The sequence below is a fragment of the Ambystoma mexicanum genome, chromosome 3q (assembly GCF_040938575.1).
Source record: "Ambystoma mexicanum isolate Mex_15411 chromosome 3q, UKY_AmexF1_1, whole genome shotgun sequence".
NCBI classification, from domain to species: Eukaryota; Metazoa; Chordata; class Amphibia; order Caudata; family Ambystomatidae; genus Ambystoma; species Ambystoma mexicanum.
Genome location: NC_090926.1, coordinates 1,199,807,286 through 1,199,826,703, shown reverse-complemented (window position 1 = coordinate 1,199,826,703; position 19,418 = coordinate 1,199,807,286). Strand labels below are relative to the sequence as shown.

Sequence of the window (19,418 nt, the reverse complement as noted above, 5' to 3'; positions counted from 1 at the left end):
GATACTTCATCAGTTATGCTTGTTTTGTCGAGCACTGTATGTCAGAACTGAAATGTGATTTATCATTGTCTGAATGCTTGTGTGTATGTGTGTGTAATATATATATATATATGTATATATATATATATACGGAGCACTTCAATATCTAATGGCATCTATCTGTGAGCCCCGCAATGGTTTGTGGTGTGTGCACATTATGCACTCTGGTTGCTAGGTATGCTTTGTTTGCTAGTTTAAAGTGTTTCGAGGCATGGTGTTGCCGCCCTACATAATGCATGCAAATGCATGTGGTTGAGTTGGGACTCTGGATCACAAGATGGCTTGGTGAAAATAGATTGACGTAGTGTGGGCCAATTGGGACTCCTCAGGGAAAGGTAGTAAATGGGGGGGGGGGGGGGGGAAGAATGTAAGAATTGCAAGGGTCCATTCCTAGAGTTGGTTTAGGATTTGTAAATGCACCGCTTCGATGCTGCATTGTGAAAGTATAGTTGAATATCTTACAAAACCCAGTGCCTGCTATGTCTACTGCTATTGGCTCTTCTAAGGAAAGGTGTGCCCTTTAAGTCCGATCTTTTACATTTATTTTGTGATCCTCAAAATGGGTTCAACTGATAATGCCCCGCCCTCTTTAAATCCTGCGTAGTTCCCGGAATGATACAAACCCGTGTGTTTATCTGCACAGAAATCTCTACACCTGCATTTTATCAATTTCACGTTGCCAAGCCATATTGCATTCACCCTGGTCTAATGCAGGTTGTGGCAGTGGGTAGTTCTGAGTAAATACTTGTAAACTCGTACTCTGTCGCCTGTGCACATTTCATTGTCTTCGTCTCTGTGCCAGTGAGAGCGGAGATATTTCTTATGTGCTACATTAATACTGAAGGAAAATTAGCAGCGTGGTTCTGTAGCCAGTGCTGCCAGTCACCTTCAAACACTGTAGTTAGGGTAAATCTGATTCATAGTGTTTTTCTAGCATGCTCATTTTTGTGTATTTGGTGGGTGTCTTGGTCCTTGCCAACTTTTTTGCTTTATTCAATTTAAAGCCTGTAAGAACTTGGGGGGTGGTCCATGGCATGAATCGTTGGCTCCAACACAAACGCTCTTCACGCCCAAGCACACTATATGTAGCCGAATCTTGCCATTCCCGCACAATTAGAAATACCTCACTACAGACATAAAATTGACCGTCAACTAAATTACATAAGCCAATGCATCATAGCAACGCTGGCACACGAGGCTCCCATCTGGACACAAATGCCTCTTGCCCTCAAAACACACAAACATAATACATGGGTGTACCTCCAACGTGCATGTATCCAGTAACGCTGTCTAATCTGTTAGAGATTTATAATTTGGAGGCTTCATCCCCCTCCTAGTGAGACCCCAGCACTTTGCTGTACTTCTGAACCTTTTTTCTTTCGATCCTGAATCTGTGAAGCCTTTTCCCACTCATTCATTAATTGCTCTGACTTTTGGAACTCTGTTCTGTTTTAACTTTACTTTGGAGTCTACTTTCCTCTTCTTTAAAGGCATCTCCTTTTGTGCAGTGTTGCTGGGAACCCTTTTGGTTCTCCTTTTGAGAGTCTTGCTTTATCCTGGAGTAACAGTTCTAAGGATAGAGAGATGCAAAATATCCCTTCAAAGACTTTATACTATGAGAGATTACCACATGCCACCTTATGTGGAGTGTTAATAGGATAGCTAGTAACCCCCCTTCTCTCTGCTCATGTTACTTTTTTTTTGCTCACTGTACCTTTCACAGATGGGAAATATCCATTTGCATATATTCTGTCTTTTTTACTACAGACTATTTGTCCCGGTTGTGCACAATAGGGTGACCATTGGTCTAACATGGTGGCTCCTTTTCTTTTTTTTTTTTCCCGCCATTTCTAGCATGGTTATTCTTTTGTTAGCCCTTCTACTATTCTGGGAGGGGGGGGTCCTGTTTCTTTTGCCTTTGGTGTCCTCACCTAGACAGGCAGGAAGTGGGAGGAGCGGGGGAGGATATTTTCACTCCCCTGCTTGAGCGCCTGAAGGGAACCAGTGCCCCCTGGAGGGCTGGCTGTCCTGATTGGACAGCCACCTGCCCCTGTCTGTAAACCGTGTGAGATTGCAGAGGAGTGTGTGCTGAAACTGAATAAAAGGTGAGGTTCTTGACGTGAAAGGCAAGTCGACCACTGGAAACTGAAGTGACCTTCGACGACCAGGGACACCTGAAGACCCTTTGCAACGCTGTGAAGCGACGGCTGCTGTCATGGCCCTGCTTCCTGCTCTACAGAGGAGCTCCAATGAGCACTCCTTAGATTTGGCTGGTGGACCAACCAGCCCTTAGACAAACTACAATCTGATCCATCTCCCGAGGTGCTGTGCCTCTCCAGAGCTACAGACGGCGAAAACCAGCATACCTCTTACCCAATTGCAGTGCGTTGTCTTTAAAAGGCCGAATCTGTCCAAGTGTTTGCTGAGCTCCAGGTTAACCTCCAGACACACAATCTAACTCGATCCAAGTCCCCTCATCAGAGTGCTGGTGAAGATTGGCTGGGCAAATACTGTCTTTTGTTGTGCTGAGGGAAAAGGCACCAAAACTGCAGAATGACCTGAGAAGATGAATAAATCCATGCCAAAGGCTCGTTCTCTTCTCCAAAAACCTCCCAGACACTGTCCTCCTCACCAGACCGAGGAATCCGGAGACGGGTCCGTCGCTGCTACACTAACGTACTGTGGGGTGAAAAGGTATTGCTTACCATCAACCAAGGAGTGGCTCCAGAGTGCCCACTCTGCTGTGTCCCTTTACTGCGACGTTGTGTTAAGCCATCTAGTATCTAATCCTAGAGAAAGTATCCTCAGGAACTGGCTTCATAAGACTTTGAACCCTCTCTGAACTGACTTTTATTTTTACCATTTTGCCGACGATTAACGGCTGGTCTTCGGGCTATGCAGAAACTAAATCGGTGACAGCTACATATCGGCTATATATAATTGCATTGAAACATGGATGCGGCTAAATGGCACCAAGACTGAGCTAATGACTTTTGGCTATTGTTGTGCCAGGAAAAAACGTATACCGCTTATTCCTCTTTTAAGATCAAAGAGACAATTAAGTCTCCGTAAAAGTAAAGACACTTGGTGTCTAGTTACAGGCCTCATTGCGAGCTGAGGCCCAAGTCTCCTGCCTTAAAAGAAATTGCCAGTACCACCAAAGACTTCTGAGAAGCATTAGACCTCTGCTTAATCAACATAACAGCACAACAATCGCCAGAGCTACCATCCTCTCCTGGCTTGATTACAGGAACTCGCTGATGCTTGGCGCCATCAGCAAGTGCATCAAACGGTGCCAAGTATTCAAAACAACGCCATAAGAACTATTACAGGTAATATTAAGAGGGAACATATCGGAGTGCTCTTTTGGCTTGCCATGGGGGGCTGCATCGTCTTTAAATCATTGACATTAGTCCATCTTTGGGTATCTGGACATTCCATCGAATGGCAAACCATCAAATTTTATGCAACGAAATTCCATTCCATCAAATAGCCATTATTCGATGGATCCATCGAAATTAGTGGGGTGGGGGTTAGATTAGGGGCTAGGGTTAGATTAAGGGTTACATTAGGGTTGGATTAAGGGTTATATTAGGGTTGGGGGTGGGGATTGTAGGGCGGAACCCCAATATACAAACCATTAAGGAGCTGGCCAGTGCTGACATTTCAGCACTGGACAGCTCCATGTAACGTTTTAAAGTTAGAAATAGGGCTATCTTTTACATGTAAAAGTGCATGTCCATTTATATTTAAGATGGACTGGTTTCAATGGAAAGGCACTTTCACATGTAAAAGATACCCTGTTGATGCTATGGCATTCGATGCTTTGGTTAGTTTTATTTTTGATGTAATCACTATAAACCGATTGTCTATTCGGAAATGCCCCTGCATACCTAGTATGAGCCAGGCAGCAGCCTTGGATCCAGTGACAAAGGACTCCTGCACATCATCCCAGCAAAAAAGAGAAAACGGACTAGTCAGGGCCTCCCTTTCCCCCAAAAACTATAAAATTAAAGGGAGCAGACTTTAAAAGCGAACTGCCTCTACAACGTTGAACTCTCCTACTGTATAACTAACCAACCCTTTTCATTCCTAAATGACATATGTGGCGTTGCTAACTAAATACAATTCCTGTGTACATTTGTTTTGCGCGGTCATTCCGATAATGCGGTAGAACTGTCATTAGTGTGCAACTATGTAGCAATTACCGCGAGCAACTACTAACTTAACTATCAGTGGCTTTTGAAAATGTTTTAAGTATACCTATGTATGATTATACATATTTTAAAATATTCCTTGTGTAAATATATTTTTTATCTTTTTTGGTGTTTCTTTATACTACTGTACTAACTGGGTTCAGTGTACTTACCTACAGTTCAGTGTACTTAAAGTTCGCACCTTCCTCTTATGAGCCTGACTGCTCTGCCACTACTCTACCAAGGTTCCATGAGTGGTACAGACTGATGCTAAGAGTTGGGGACCTGTAAACCATTGGCATAGTTTTATGAAGTCTTATCAAGTGGGCTTTAAGAAAACACCCTTAACACCATCCCGCTCGCCACACTCGCCTCCTTGTTAGCGTTCATCCGCTCCTTGGATCCTGTTGCTTTATCAATGAAATCCCTGGTTCACAATCTTATCTACCTTGAGGCACCTGTTTCTCTGCCATAGTACGTTTCGGCAAGCAGAAGGCAGATGAAAGAAGGTAGCTATGATAAATGGCTGTGAATTATTTTGTAAGTAAACGCACTGATGCATTAATTTCTGTGAAATGGGATTCCTGTCCCTCGAGGTTTTTACTTGACAGGGCCTAAGCTGTGGTTTTTGAAGTGGGAATTTTTTTTTTTTAAGGGGGGGATTCCCATTCCCAATGGGGATAATTTTTAGGTGGGGGATAATTTTTAGGTGATTGAGCTGCAAACCGGATATTTTTTTGTAATCCAACGTAGATGGATTTTTACTTTGCGTTTCTTTATCAGACGAGAATATTCCAGCTCCTTCCTTTTGCACTACTCTGCTGGTACCACCACTGATCAAAACCTACTCATGGCGCTAGGTGGGTGGGGGCTACTATGCATCCATTGTCCAATTTTTTTTGGTTCAGCCCATTTGTTTTTTGTTATCCAGCGATGGTTCTTAGCTGAGACTCTTGCATATTTCCCAATTTAACACATTTTCCATCTAGCTATCATTTGCTCTTAACATGCCTATCTTGTGGCAGTGATATTTGATGGTGAGTGCACCTTGATTAGGCTGAATTGTATGCTGGCTCTCATGTTTGGGAGAGTGCATGAGCCCAGTGAATGTTACTCGTTAATAACAAGAAAATGGCCGTGTGCAGGTTTTTTGCAGCATATCCAATTATGTATAACTCACTCACCATATGACGCACTAGAGTCCAGGGATTGATGTGGTGATTGGAGTATCCAGGCACCTTCCATATCCACAAGTGTTCCTGTCCGGGTCCAGGCGGGTGGCAGGGCATTGTGGGGACGCCTGTATTGCTGAAGCTTGGCATAGTGATATGCTGGAATGTTTCTTTTTCTGCGCCTCATGAGTATTTCTCACACGGCACTATTGTTTGTCATCTATAGATTAGTGTCCTCATTTAGCCCCATCACAATCTATTGGTTACTTTTTCGAGAATTAGTTCTGTTGTCCGATAACCCAAATTTGTACACAAGGGAGACATACTAACTTGCCAAGAGTTTGAACCGCTGCCACCGGGTGAGTTGGCAGTACATCTCTATACAGATCCTAGAATGATACAGCTGCTTGTCCTCTATAGTCCCTCTCATAACCGATTTGCTGTTTCCACAGTACTCCCTGGTCAAGGATGTAGTCTCCTCCCTGAAGCGCCACCGGATGCACGAGCAGCAGTTTACACACCCTCCTCTTCTTGTTCTGAACAACTTCGGCCTCCAGGGCATGCACATCAAGCTCATGGCCACTGTCTTCCAGCACCTGTTCCCTTCCATCAATGTGCACAAGGTGAGTGATGGCAGTTTGTCCTGTAGGCCCTTCCTCCCTTTTGAACCCATCCGAACATGTGCTGAACCCGTGAATTGTGATAGTTTATAACTTGTAATTTGACCCCAATGTAGGAAAATTAAATGTTGCCATTTGACTCGATGCAGTTGACAGCACAGTTCTGATATGATTGTTACAAAGTAAACTCACTGATGCATCCGGGAGCAGCAATTTGCTTGGCTATACTGTGATGTATATTTAGAGCTTGTTGGTGTACTGACATTGAGTGCATCACCTAACTAGTTTTCAGGGGAGTTGAAGATAATGTAAACCCCATAGCGAGTGTCACTGGAGGATGTGTCTGTACTTTTTTGTGAGTCCTTAGTTTCGTATATTCAGGCAGTCTTATTTCAGATAGGGGTTTCCTATAGTATGAGGGATTTTCATCTTTGATTTCCTACTGGTTTCTTGGTTTAGTCTAGCCATCACTGAGCATGTTACTGATCTCAAAGTTGTGGGAGTCGCCAGTATGTGTGCAGATTTTAAATATATTTTTATTGTCGAAATTAAGAATGTTATTGAATGGTGGTGTTTTGTGGCATCACTTTGTGTTTTAACATCTTGATGAGTACTGCATATTCTTAGCTAAAAAACGCATTGCTTTTTATGTTTGCTTCTTTCAAATCCTCCCAAGTAGCAGGGCGTAGGAAAATAAATTGCCTCCTGTTAACTTTGTTTCCTGATATAATGAAAATGTATATATCTGTGGAAAAACTCAGGGTGTAGGTCATGAATGCGAATTACAAAGGAAATGACCCCACATTGTTCTCTGCAACGTGAACGTGTTTGTGCGAGTGCAGGGAATGAGTAGACTGCAGTGAAGAGCATGCCTTTACTTGGTGCCACAGAGAACCTGGATGTATGCTGTATCAAGTTACCTTTATTTGTTGAAAGGTTGGTATTGCACATGTTTTTTGTAGAACTCCTGTTCTCCCCCCCACCCCCCCAACAACATTTAATGTTTTATGCACACAAACGATGCATTCAGCTTGGGCACGTAGAAATCTGATTCAATCCAGCAAATATGAATGTGTTCCCATGCCCTATTGCAGACCACGGAAGGCAGGCCTATCTGTATATAATTTGCCCTGGAGAATTGGGCTCTATTTAAATGTTTCGACAAAATTAGATCCGACTCACTGGCACACATTTGTTGGCCATATTCTAGTGCTAAAGGTCCAGACAAACACACGGGCCATCAATTATGATACTAGGGCAAAGCGAAGTTGGTTCACAAAGCTTGCCCTAACTTCAGAGAGGACTGTAAATGCTGCAGCTCAATTCCAAGCGTTCTATTTAGACCACGGATTAGAATGCGAGGTTTGGAAGGAAATGGAGGGAGGGAGGGAGTGGGTGGTGGAGGGGGACGACGACGTGGAGGGGGTTAGAGTAGTAAACGGGGCTCTGCTGACGGAGGTGTGTGGCGATGGAACACGGCTGTGGGAATTTTCTACAAGTCCTTTTAAAGACAGTTTAGGAAGATTCCCCAATAGTGTAGTGCAGGCTTTCACCACATAGTTCTTGTTTTAATGGTAACCTGGAGAAGCAGATAAGCTTCCCTGTTAGGAGGGTTGAAAGGGGGTGTGCGCTTTCTTTCTCACACACACTCGAGTAGCCTAAAATGTACAGGCAAGTTCTTAAGACCAGTATAAATCAACGTGACTTTAAAAGACACGTTGAAATGTAAAGTTTAGCTCGTGGTTCTTCAACACTTTTTTGGGATACTTCAAAAGTGTCAGTGTATGATGCTCCCTTGTCATACTAATCCAAGATTCAAACCACTATCAAAAGCAAATTCAGAAATGAACGTGTTCAGAAAGTTTGGTCATTTGGGTTTATCGGTACACTTCTGTAGTCTGCTTGCAGTTACAGTGAAACGTGTTTGATAGAAGTCAGGGTTTGTGCTTCTCTTGCTACACCATCTGATCCTTCTAAACGGAGTCATGGGATTTTCAGCATCGCAGGATATCCTTGAAGATGCCCACACTGAGTTCCAGCAGGTTGACTAGTCGGAAGTCCTTGCAACGAGTAAGTTATATGCAGGCCTTGCAGAGATGCCCACTCCATCCGAAAACTGGCGACGTACATCGAGCAGGACATGTGCCTGGTTGGTTCCATGAGGAAGGCACCCTGCAGAGGTCTTGTCTGTCGGCTTAAAAAAATATTTTTTTATGATCTTGGCTGAGCCAGTATTGGCTTCTGGAGTAGTCCTTCAGCATCCCTCAGTCAGTCTTCATCTAGTCCACGGTTGTCTAGAATCCAGGCAGGTTTTCTATCCCTCACTATTTATCTCAAATTTGCTTATACTTAGAATCTGTGTATGCACATTATCTCCTGGATATTGATTATCCAGACAATCTGGCATGTTTCAGGCCCTTGCGGCCTGTAGTTGGGACAGCACTGCTCCAGTGGTTGCCTCTGTTCCTGCTTCCAGCTTGTCTCCGTAGATCCACATGCTGAGGTGGCCCACGCCCACACAGTGGATGCATGCAGTATTCAGACCTGGTGGGTGCTGGCCAAAAGTGGACAGCGCAAAATCCAAGCCCCTGGAGCAATGTGTATATGGGGCATACAGCCCCCTTCTCACTTCTGCCAGCATACACAAGGTGAGCCTACGTTGGCTTCTTGCAACAATCCCACCAATGGGCATCAAGAAAGGGCTCTTGCACCTGGCAAGGTAGGATCATCATCTTGAACAGGACTTAAAACACAAAGATGAGCCATTTTGAGTATATGGTCCCCTTCGATGCATTATCACGGCATGCGAAAGAGGGCAGGGACAATGCATCAAAAATAGACGTTCAAAAGAAACCTGCCACCAGCATGTTCAGGGTATGTCTGGAACATAGCAAACATAGAACAAAGAGGGGTGGGGGGGACGCAGCTCCCACACAGCAGTCCATGGAAGGTGGCTTGTGATGCAAATGATAAAACACGATGTTCGTCAGTCCCCAGCACAAACATAAATGCAGGAGGTGAAGTCAGAAGTCTTGCTTGCCTTCAAAGTCATGAAAAAATCCCAGTGAGTAAAGCACCGGGTTCGAAATTCAGATTCAAGGAGCAGGAATCCACCTCCTGGGTGTAGGGCATCACCCAGTACGCAGGAGCTACTGCTGGGGAACTAGGAGTAGGCACACATGGACTGCAAATATAACTTCCACAGGATATGCACAGTAACGTTTTGCAAAATGTGTTCTGTTTAGATAGTGTCCTAATGCTTTATTTAGGTTCTTAAACTCTTATTGTCACATGAATGTTCATAAGGCACGAACTGTCCGGGGAGCCGAAAGTAGCTCCTGGCAAATTTAGTTTCAAGCTAACGAGACTCTGGGATAGAACTCGTAGATAAATGGCTCGCAGTGCAAGTGTTTTAATAATGCATTTTCATTAATCGGGAACTATTTCACGACAGTTCTCTCCCTCGTTAGTCTACGCCTTACTGCTCAAACTGTTCCCATCTGTCCACTATGGCTGGCCTTCCACATGCCTATCCCAGTTTGGAAAACCTCGTTACAGGCTTTATCTCTGGATGTTGAGGTAACTCTGATAAATCAGCATGGGATTCTTGTAATCCATGTCTGGTGATGACCGTCAGCGGAGGAAAAGGGAGGGCTTTCCATGAAATGTTAATGGATCTTGTACCCTGCCCTGTTGCCACTTGCGTTGGCTCTTGGCGATTTGGCATATATGCCATGGAAGGAGGGGGTTGCGGGGTCTGTTGGGATGAGAGGGGAAAAGAGCAAGAGCTTTGATGTGCTATTGGCAGCTTCAGTGAAACCGATCACTGAGCCTTGGTGTGTTTTCAGTTAGTGTCCGTCATGTGGTGAGGTGTGATTGTGTATGGTTTGTTTCCATGTCGAGTGTTGTGAAGTGCGTGTGGTGCGGAAGATGTATTGTTGTTGATTGTTTGATGATTTTGGTACGGTTAGTGTTAAATACTTTCCTACCACCAATATTCCGAAGTGTGATGCATTTAACGCTCCCAGCAATTCATCCAGGTGATACATTCCCTGTCCCCAGCATTCAATCCTAGTGAAGTATGTTTTCTGCACCCTACCCATCCTCCTTGCTGTCGGCATTTCTCACCCCCTCGAAGTCCATATAAGTGTGATACATCGCCCACTGTTCATTCAGCCGGGACACACTTCCTACTCACCACACATCCAAGAGCGATACCCTTCTCGTCTCCAGTGCCCATCTGCGTGTGACCCATCTCCCATCCCCTCCAATCCATCCCGGTTCAACACTCCTCATCCCCAACAATCCTGCCGGGTGTTCGTCGCAATCAACCGATCCTGATCTAGAAGCTACAGTACCAGTCCCTGAGCGTAGCAGGGTACACCAGGATCAGCCATACTACCAAGCCAGATGCAGACTGTGTCCAACCTACGCACCCAGACTAAGTTTGTTGGGTGTTCACCCAGTTATGTTACATTCAGGATAAGACTAACCAATGCGAGTAAGCTAATGCTGGCAGGCACGTATCTGGTTGGGTTTGGGCTTATTTCTGCATTACATTGGTGGTGGTTCTCAGCTTTTCTGGTTGTGTTCCCTTGTTGGAATGTATTCATGGGGATAGATCCCGTGGCTTGGTCTTGCTTCATGTCGGGAGTGTTGGGTTGGTCAATGGTTTTGAGGGGTTCCTTTCTGTGAATTTGTGCATTTCGTGGTGCGTAGATGCAGTTTAGGGTTTTTCATCCCCTTCGATGCTGTAGAGTCGGGTTTTTAGGAGTTTTCTGGATTTTTAGATGGTCTCCCGTAGTTCGTATTTCTTTCGGGAGGAAGTTCAGAGATGTTTCTGAAATCCCTTTAGCTTCAGAGTTTGGAATGTTTAGAATGCAGTGGATGGTGACAGAGCCTTTATTTCGCTAGTTTTTTGTAAGTGCTCACACAAGGGCTGCTTCAGGGTACGGAGTGTGACCAAAAAGGCATAATGTGGGCGTTCACAACCGTGTATGACGACAAAGTTAAGGGTCTAGAGGGGATAGCATGCAGAAAGCTTCACACTAGGTTGGTGCCAGCGCTGCAGTCCAACAGTGTATGCTCTTTCTTGCATGGCTTTTTAAAGTCAAATAGATGGTCCGTGTTTGAGCCTCTGCTTCAGTCTCCTGGAATTGTCATTCTTCTATTTCAGGTGAATCTAAATACCATCAGGAGGTGTATCCTTATGAACTACGACCCTGAAACCCAGCTTATAGAATTCCGTCACTAGTAAGTATTTGCACAGCGCAATTCCAATGCTCCCCAAGGAAACAGTGGGTGTTTCTACCTGGGCAAGGCAATGTGCTGTATGCTGAGTTAAGGGCACTGTTGCTTATTGTTGTATAGACTGATTTTTGGCAGAAATGTATGCAACCTGGCCTATTTATTGGGAAGTCGATGCTACTTTTTGCCCAATTCTGTTTTTTTTTTATCCATTGGCTACTTTTGCAGAACTGATGCACCATTTGAATTGGCTAGCAAAGGTAGTTGAGGACTGCTTAAATGAGGACATGCATCCTTAGTTAATCCTACTGTTAGTAAAGTGGGTATGAGTTCGGTGTTTCTTTACCTGGGTCGAAGATGAGTAAAACAATGATTCTTAACCACCATCTGATGGTCTACATATAATTCCTGCAAAGGTGAAATTTGTCCACTGTGTTCTCCTCCCCCAACTATGACTCATGACTGCTCCCTGACTTGGGGATTTCCCAGGAAGCAGCTTCATCCTCAGTTTAATGCTGGTATATGAGTAGTAACCACTTCATTTTTTTTTTTCCCCACATTACGACCGTGTTATTTGGTCTTGCATCGCGCTCTGCCAGATACGTGGCCCTTGGCGGATCTGAAACGGAAGACGGGCTGGAGAGACCGGGGCTTTGTTAATGGAATTGAGAGGGAGTGCCAGGAGATTTGTTATGCTGTGGGTAGCTTCAGGAACCGGTCACTGCGCTAGTTTGTGTTATTTGGTGGTCATTGGTGTGCAGTTTGTGTGGATGGCTTAGTTTCTTATGTGGTTCATTGTAGTTTGATATGTTTTGGTAGAGGTACGTCGTATATTCTGTGTTCTAGGGTGAGAAAGTGCGTAGACAGTTGTAGCATGTTTATTCAATATATTGGCCTCTTTCAAATGCAGTTCTACTAAGTGCAATATTGGCTGACCTACGCAATTCTTGGGAGTGCAATAGATGGGCTGATATTAGCAGTACGATGTATACTAAAGTGCACAGTGCAAACAGAACAGTTGAGAGCAGTTGGTAGTAATGCAGGAGTGGCAGGGTTTTGCCAGAGCCCAGTAATGGCTGTGCTCTTCGCTTGTACCACCTTATTGGCCTTGCAGCTGTAGGTTGTTCCTTCAGGCGTCCATGGGTGAACAGAGGCAAACGGGAGTGGAAGCTGCCCTTTGCCATGTGGCCCTTTGCCGGCTGCCTGGATAAAGGTAGTCTTGGGACTCCCAGCTCTGAGGACTTTCTGGATGGCCCTGTGGCCAATCGGGAGAGTTGTGAGGTCGAGGGGGCGAGTGAGGGCTGGGAAAGGGAGGGGGTGGGCGGAGAGCAAACGCTGTGCAGACAAAGGCAATGGAGAAGACAGCCTCTAGGCTCCAGTAGGGCCTCACCTGTAAAGTGGGCTAGCCAGGGCACGCGTCCTGCTATTGCATCAAGAGTTTTGATTTACCCTTCTTTGTTTACTTCAATATTTTTAGCACTGCACCTCAGTGGCCTCTCGGCAGGACTCGAAAGGCACAGATTGGTGTGAATAAATGTACGTAAAATGGCTCTGATGCCCTTTGCCACTATCTTGAAAATTAGGAAAGATGGTCCTTTGAACAAACGATCATCCAGGACCACGGTGTGTAGTTTTGTCCCGTATAGGAGCTCACTATGTCCAAGGCATCAGAGTGCAGACCGCTTGAAATATGGTTCTTATACGTACGTGACAAAAAAAGGCACGGAGGGCAGTCCCATGTTCTCTCTGTAGCCCATTTTTATGTATTCAGTAACGCTTGTATATTCTGAGCCTGTAGAATTCTTATAGCATTTGTTATGTTATACACGCAAAGCTATCGACTTAAGCCTGATAATCTAAATACCTTGAGTGTCTCGCTCTTTTTGCTTCCATAATGCATACGTTTGGAAGGAATTATTTTGTGAAGTAGTGATGGGGGAGCTTTTGCAGGAATTTACAGTGGGTAAATGATTATCCTTTTAAAAGATCATGTTTTTATGGGCATACAGGGTTAATTGATTCACGTGTGCAGTATGGGAGTAGGGAATTCATTAAGTGAGTGTAAAATTGTTGGGCTCTGCTGGAAAGACTAGTAAATGCCTGGTGTCAAAACTGAGTTGATAACTGCTGAGCTGCTATGATTTGCAGTAAAGTAAACGCTCTGATGCATCTAGTGCAGAAAACGGGACACAAGTCTTCCTCTACCTTGTGGTACAAATGGGCTATGATATGAATATTGGCAAAGGGATTTAGTTTCTGCTTTAGGATATATTCTTATAGCATCACCTTCTGCATCTTTTTCCATGCTGTTGGTCATTCTTGCGCTGCACCCCCATAGTGCCACATGGTTGACTACCACAAGTATTTTCCCCTTGCTTGCTTTGCAGCCTAATTTTAAAGAGTAGTTTGTTCCCATGAGAAGTATTAACTCAGTGTAGGTCATGATTAAAATACTTCTGGGTAGCTTCACTTTGGCATCTGTCCATGCCAAAATCAATAGTGGTGGTTGGGTCCTGTAATTGGAGCTTAATGGTGTAGCTTCTGTCCCCACTGGAAGGAATGATTGAAGCACATGTCCATCCAACCTGTGTCATGATTACTTGTTCCTAGAAGAAGGGTTTTCTGCACTTATGCCAGGCTGACACTGCACGCCAGTAGCATCACTTGGTAGTCTGTCCTGCTGAAAGTTTCGGCTTTACTTCTTGGTTACTATTGCATGGCATTCTGATAGCATCACTAGGTCACTGCTGACCAGTGGTCACCTGTACCTAATAGTGGAGGGTTCATAATTTCACTGTACCTTTAGGCGTGTCGCTTGGTTGTCTTCCCTACAGAAAGAGCTGACTGTTGCCTGTCATTATTTGATCCCTGCAGCAGTCTGAAAGTTGTACCTGTGGGTATGAGCAAAGGCATGAAGAAGTTACTTCAGGAGAAGTTTCCCAATATGAGCAAATGGGAGGACATCAGCGAACTACTGGTGAAGTAAGTGACCTTTTGGGGTTACCATTTGAGTTTCAGAATTACTGCACTTTATACTATTTACTCCATTCAGGGGTCTCCGAGCCCAGTTCTCGAGGCCCAACCACACCAGGTTTACAGGATAACTACTGGGTTATGTACATATTTTCCATTTAGGTTACCATATGTGCAAAATTTGATAGTATGTTTGTGAAACAAAAGTGAAGAAAAACAGTTCTGTAAAAATACAAAAGGAAGATTCCAGACGCTAAAACGTTTAGATTTGGGGGGGGGGGGAATTAGGGGGCTGGTGTCTGCTGGAAGACAGCAGCAGTCTGCAGAACAGTGGAGATGAAGCTGCAACTTATTCTACTGTAACCCATCCCTGAAGTGTGCTCAATAAGTCTATGGTGTATGTTAGGACTGATTTTCCTATACTATGGCCTGGTGGACAGATGGTAGTGGGGACGTCCGCGCACATCTAGTGGCGGGTATGGACTGCCAGACCCCAGCACATCAGGAGACTTGACGATGGACGCCTCCCTAGAGGAATGGGGCGTGCACACTGGAAATCTCCACGAAAGAGGCCTTTGGCTACCGGAGGAGAAGTAGTTGCACATCAACGTCCTGGAGCTCCGGGCCGTGTTTTGGGCCCTCAAATCATTCCTTTGCCCCTCAAGGGCAAGGTGGTGCAGGTCTTCAGACAACACCACCACAATGTTCTACATTCGTAAGCAGGGGGGGCACCAGACCCCCAGCTCTCCAAGGAAGCGCATGATCTATGGCACTGGACCGTCACCCAGGGGATGTTCCTGGTACCCTTTCATCTGGCAGGAGTGATGAACACTGTCACCGACTCACTCAGCAGGGAGCTGCGCTCTTGCCACGAGTGGGAGCTTCGGCAGGATCAGGTGGATCTACTGTTTCGACGATGGGGCAATCTCCAGATCGATTCGTTTGCTGCAACGAATACCAAGTGCCAGAGTTTCACCAGCAGGTTTACCCAGCCGGGGAGCATGGGGGATGCATTCTCCTCCCCCTGGGACGCCTGTTCCTCTATGCGTTTCCCTCGTTGCTGTTGCTTCTGCGACTCATCAACCCGGTCCCGGTGCAGGATGATCCTCGTTGCACCGGTATGGCCGGGGCAGATATGGTTCCTGGACCTTCTGGACATGTCAGCGTCCCCTCAGTCAAGCTTCCTGCGCAGATCTTCTCACCAAGGAAGGAGGCGCAATTCTGCACCACGACCCAAGGTCGCTGTCCTGGCTCCTGCAGCGCTAGAGTTTGGTGGATACGATCTCCTGGCAGACTGCAAGCAGGTGCTTGCCAAGGCCAGGGCTTCGTCTACACTGCAAGGCTACAGCCATAAGTGGAAGAGGTTTGCCGTCTGGTGCCGTGCACAGAAACCCGACCCTCTATGGATTACGGCCCTGCAGGTGCAGGTGCCATCAAGGTTCATCTGGCGGCTATCTCCCGCTATACCAGAACGCCGGGGCTGGCCTCGTTGTGGTCACACCGCCTGGTCAAGGAATTTGTTAAAGGACTTTTCCGTTTGTGGAAGCTCAATGTGGTGCTGACTAGCCTCATAGGGGGGGGGGTGCCCATTCGAGCGTATACGTTCAGCACCGCTGAATTTTTTTTTTTTGTAATTGTGCAAGATGGCGTTTCTTGTGGCATCACCTCCGCACAAAGTGTTTTCGGAAGACATCACAGCTGTTTGTGAACTTTGGCCCTGTGAAACAAAGGAAGGCCCTCTCCAAGGCTTCCATTTCCAGGTGGATCTCCGGCTGCATCACCCATTGTTACCGGTTGGCAAACCGATATTGCCTGGCCGTCAGCCCATTCGACCAGAGCGATCGCTGCAACTATGGCGTTCCTGTCTGGTGTGCCACTGCTGATTCCAGGGAGGAGTCCAGAGTCGGCCAAGCAGTCCTGTGCAACATGTTCGCTTGAAGGTGAGCCTGGTGAGGAGGTAAGAGATGCTTAATGTTGAGCCTTGCCGCCTCCCGTGGTTGTGCATGTGTGTACTGCTATGTATTTTTAATTCATGCGCATGTGAATCCATGCCAGACCCCATGCTGGAGAAGGAACAAGCTAATTACCTGTAATGTTCTCCAGCATGGGTCTGGCATGGATTCACATGCAAACCCCCTCGCCTAACCCTCTAGGTCCTACTGCCACTTGACGTGCTATCAAATCTGAAGATGGCTGCCAGTGGAGGGGCTAAGGTAGAGGGCAGTCATTGACTGGGGGCAGTATGATCCATTGACCAGTGATTGGTTGTTAGGAGAAAGACAGTTCAGAAACGAAACAGATTTTTTTTCTTTAGAGGATTCCCAGCCTGACGACAGAATATAGGTAAGTAACTTGTTCCTTTATCCCATCTAACCACTACTGCAATGTTAGTATCCATCATTCTGATCTGCGCTTTTCAGCACACAGCTCTGCATACTATTGACCACACTAACCACTCTGGCACCCCAGCCAGCCATGTTCCCTCCACAGGACACCAGTCTAACTTGCTCCAAAGGTGCTTACATTTATCATGACACAGGCCTGGCCCGCATCTGCTGCCCCAGACATCACACACACTCCCCTGCTGCACACCATTTCTACCCAGGCAGCAGCCTTCCCACCCACAGCTAACATAACACCTCACATACTCTCGTCAAAAGCACATGACTCATAAAATTCACTCTCTGCCATCCCATGAAGCTCAGCTAGCATTTACGCCTCTAATAATCACACCACCCCTTCCCTAGGATCCACGCATCGAACGCACCTCAGCTCAAGAACAGCACATTCCCACACTCACGAGCCCCATATTGGGGCCCACTAGGAGATGTATACTCGCGGAGCATCTACCAGCGCCGCCTCACCATCAGGTCACAGAGCCACCCATCATTCAACCGCCCCCCGCACTTCAAACAACCTTCACCAGATTCTTAAACTCCCTATCCTCAAGCCAAACACACCTGCCGCCACATCAACCCAAACGCCAGTACTCCCTCAGCTCAGCCTGCCACTATAGTTCACACATCGCACCTCCGCACCCACTCTACCTCCCCAAAACACTCCTGAAAGGCTGCCCTACTTAATGCAAGGTCCCTAGGTGCACACATCATTGTGTGCACACATCACATCATCACACATCACAACTGCATCCTGAAACATCAGTTAGACTTCATAGTAGCGACTGAAACATGGCTCCACCCAGCCTCTGGTCCATTATTGACACTAGCCTTCCCACTGGCCTACACCATTCTCAGATCCGACAGCCCAGATCTCCCTACAGTTCAGAGCGTGCAATACAGAAGGAATGGACCGCTATGAGCTCCTCGCCCTTAAACTCACTACTGATCCCAATACAACCATCAACTTAGTCTGTAGAGCTCCTTGAATCAGCCAGATATAGACAATCAACAATCTCTGATTAAACTTGCAATGAAAAGAAAACTACTGCCGCGCTCTGCTGAGACCACCCCCATTGTCCTGACTCCAAAGCACCAGTTACCCAAGACCATTGCATCCCTCAAACCATCAAATTGCAAAGGAGACAGTTTTCCCGCTAAACTACTTGTGCTCCCACGCTAGCACCAATAGTAACCTAATTCATTAACGTATCATTCAATACCAACTCATCCCATCTAACATCAAATAAGCCTGGGTCATGCCCCTTCTAAAAAACACACTGGATCCCACTAACTACAGACCCATCACCACAGTCCCTTTCCTCCTCAAAATAATTGACAAAGTTGCATACACCCAAGTACAAACACACCTAGAAAACAACCACTTGTTAGGCGATAGACAATCTAAACACAGCACAGAGACAGTATTACTTGACTTAAAAAAATCAGATGGATGCTGTCGGAGATTATGGGAACCGATGCATCCTTCTACTACTCGATCTGTCTGCCGCATTTGATCTAGTGGACCATGATGAGCTTTGTCTAGCACTATCCACTAACGATGCAACCACATGGATCAAATCATTCAATGCACATCCAGAGTAGCCATAGGTGAGGAGGTGGCTGATCCTATAACAGTACCCATAGGTGTTCCACAAGGATCGTGCCTCTCCCAAACCCTATACAATGCCTATACGCAACCTCTATTTACTGCATTAGACGCCATGGGAGTTATCTACACCAACTTCGCGGATGATACAGATGCTCATCCCAAATCACCGGCAACCTACAACGGGACACTAACCTCAAACAAAATGTACGCTCTCATCCAAAATTGGATGGCAACAGTCTTTGCCTTAACAGTGAAAAGAAAGGGATCCTCATTGTAGGGTCACCTGCCCAGCTAAAAAGGCTTCACCAGGACTACACATCCATTGTTATTGATGGTACTCCTATTCCTCTCTCTAACGAAGTAAAAACTCTAGTCAAGTCTCACCATGAGTAAACATCAACTAACTCGCCTCATCCACTGCCTATACAGCTAAATTAATAGCCCCTAGTCCACAATTTCTCACTCCTCAGAACTGCATCAATTAGCAAGAGCCCTTATTTTGTCAAAGCTAGATTATTGTAATATACTCATGCTAGGATCACTAAGAAAAATCTAACCAAATTGCAGTTACTGCTAAACAAAGCACTAAGAGCAGCTCTCTAAATCAAAAAAAGATCACAGATTAGGTGAGAGGTACATTGGCTGCCCACACAAGCCAGAATACTACACAACACCACTATACATAAATGCCCCACCTACCATAACCAATGTCTCATCCGGAAAAAGGTCAACTAGATCTAACTCCAGCACTCGTCCCTCGTCTCGAAGAACAGTTGATTCCAGCTTCCCTGCAGCAGTACCCAGAATCTGTGACTCACTCCCATTGAACATAAGCAACAGGCCCTCTCACACTCACGTTAAACTACTAAAAACCTGGCTATTCAACAAATGCCTGCCTGGTCCTATAAGCACATGCTGTGCTGAAACTGTGTATAGCTCAAATTACTGCCTTTCTATAGTTATTTTATTACTACGATGTTAAATGTCTTGTATCCTTCTGACAACTTTCGCCCTGTAACCAGAAAGCTTTTACTGTAATCTTTTAACCTATGCCATGACACCCCCATGAATAATCAAATGCAACCTTTTTTCCTTTCTAAAATGCTAACTAAATACAATTACTGTATATTTGTCTTTACCCGAGTGCGCGTTAGTACTGATAA

General features: G+C 45.6%; 1 protein-coding gene and 1 non-coding gene across 3 annotated transcripts in view; both read left to right on the top strand.

The window, feature by feature from the left end:
• PPAN (peter pan homolog) overlaps positions 1–19,418 on the top strand; it is a 61,062-nt gene that overhangs the window by 8,234 nt on the left and 33,410 nt on the right. For both annotated transcript variants that reach the window (XM_069604051.1, XM_069604049.1), the window contains 3 exons: positions 5,860–6,030; positions 11,204–11,280; positions 14,149–14,256. In XM_069604051.1, coding sequence (XP_069460152.1) covers positions 5,860–6,030; positions 11,204–11,280; positions 14,149–14,256 — 356 coding nt within the window. The remainder of the gene's footprint in view (positions 1–5,859; positions 6,031–11,203; positions 11,281–14,148; positions 14,257–19,418) is intronic.
• Positions 809–937, top strand: LOC138448243 (small nucleolar RNA SNORA19). The gene has a single exon (XR_011260086.1). It is a non-coding gene; the product is annotated as a small nucleolar RNA SNORA19 (small nucleolar RNA).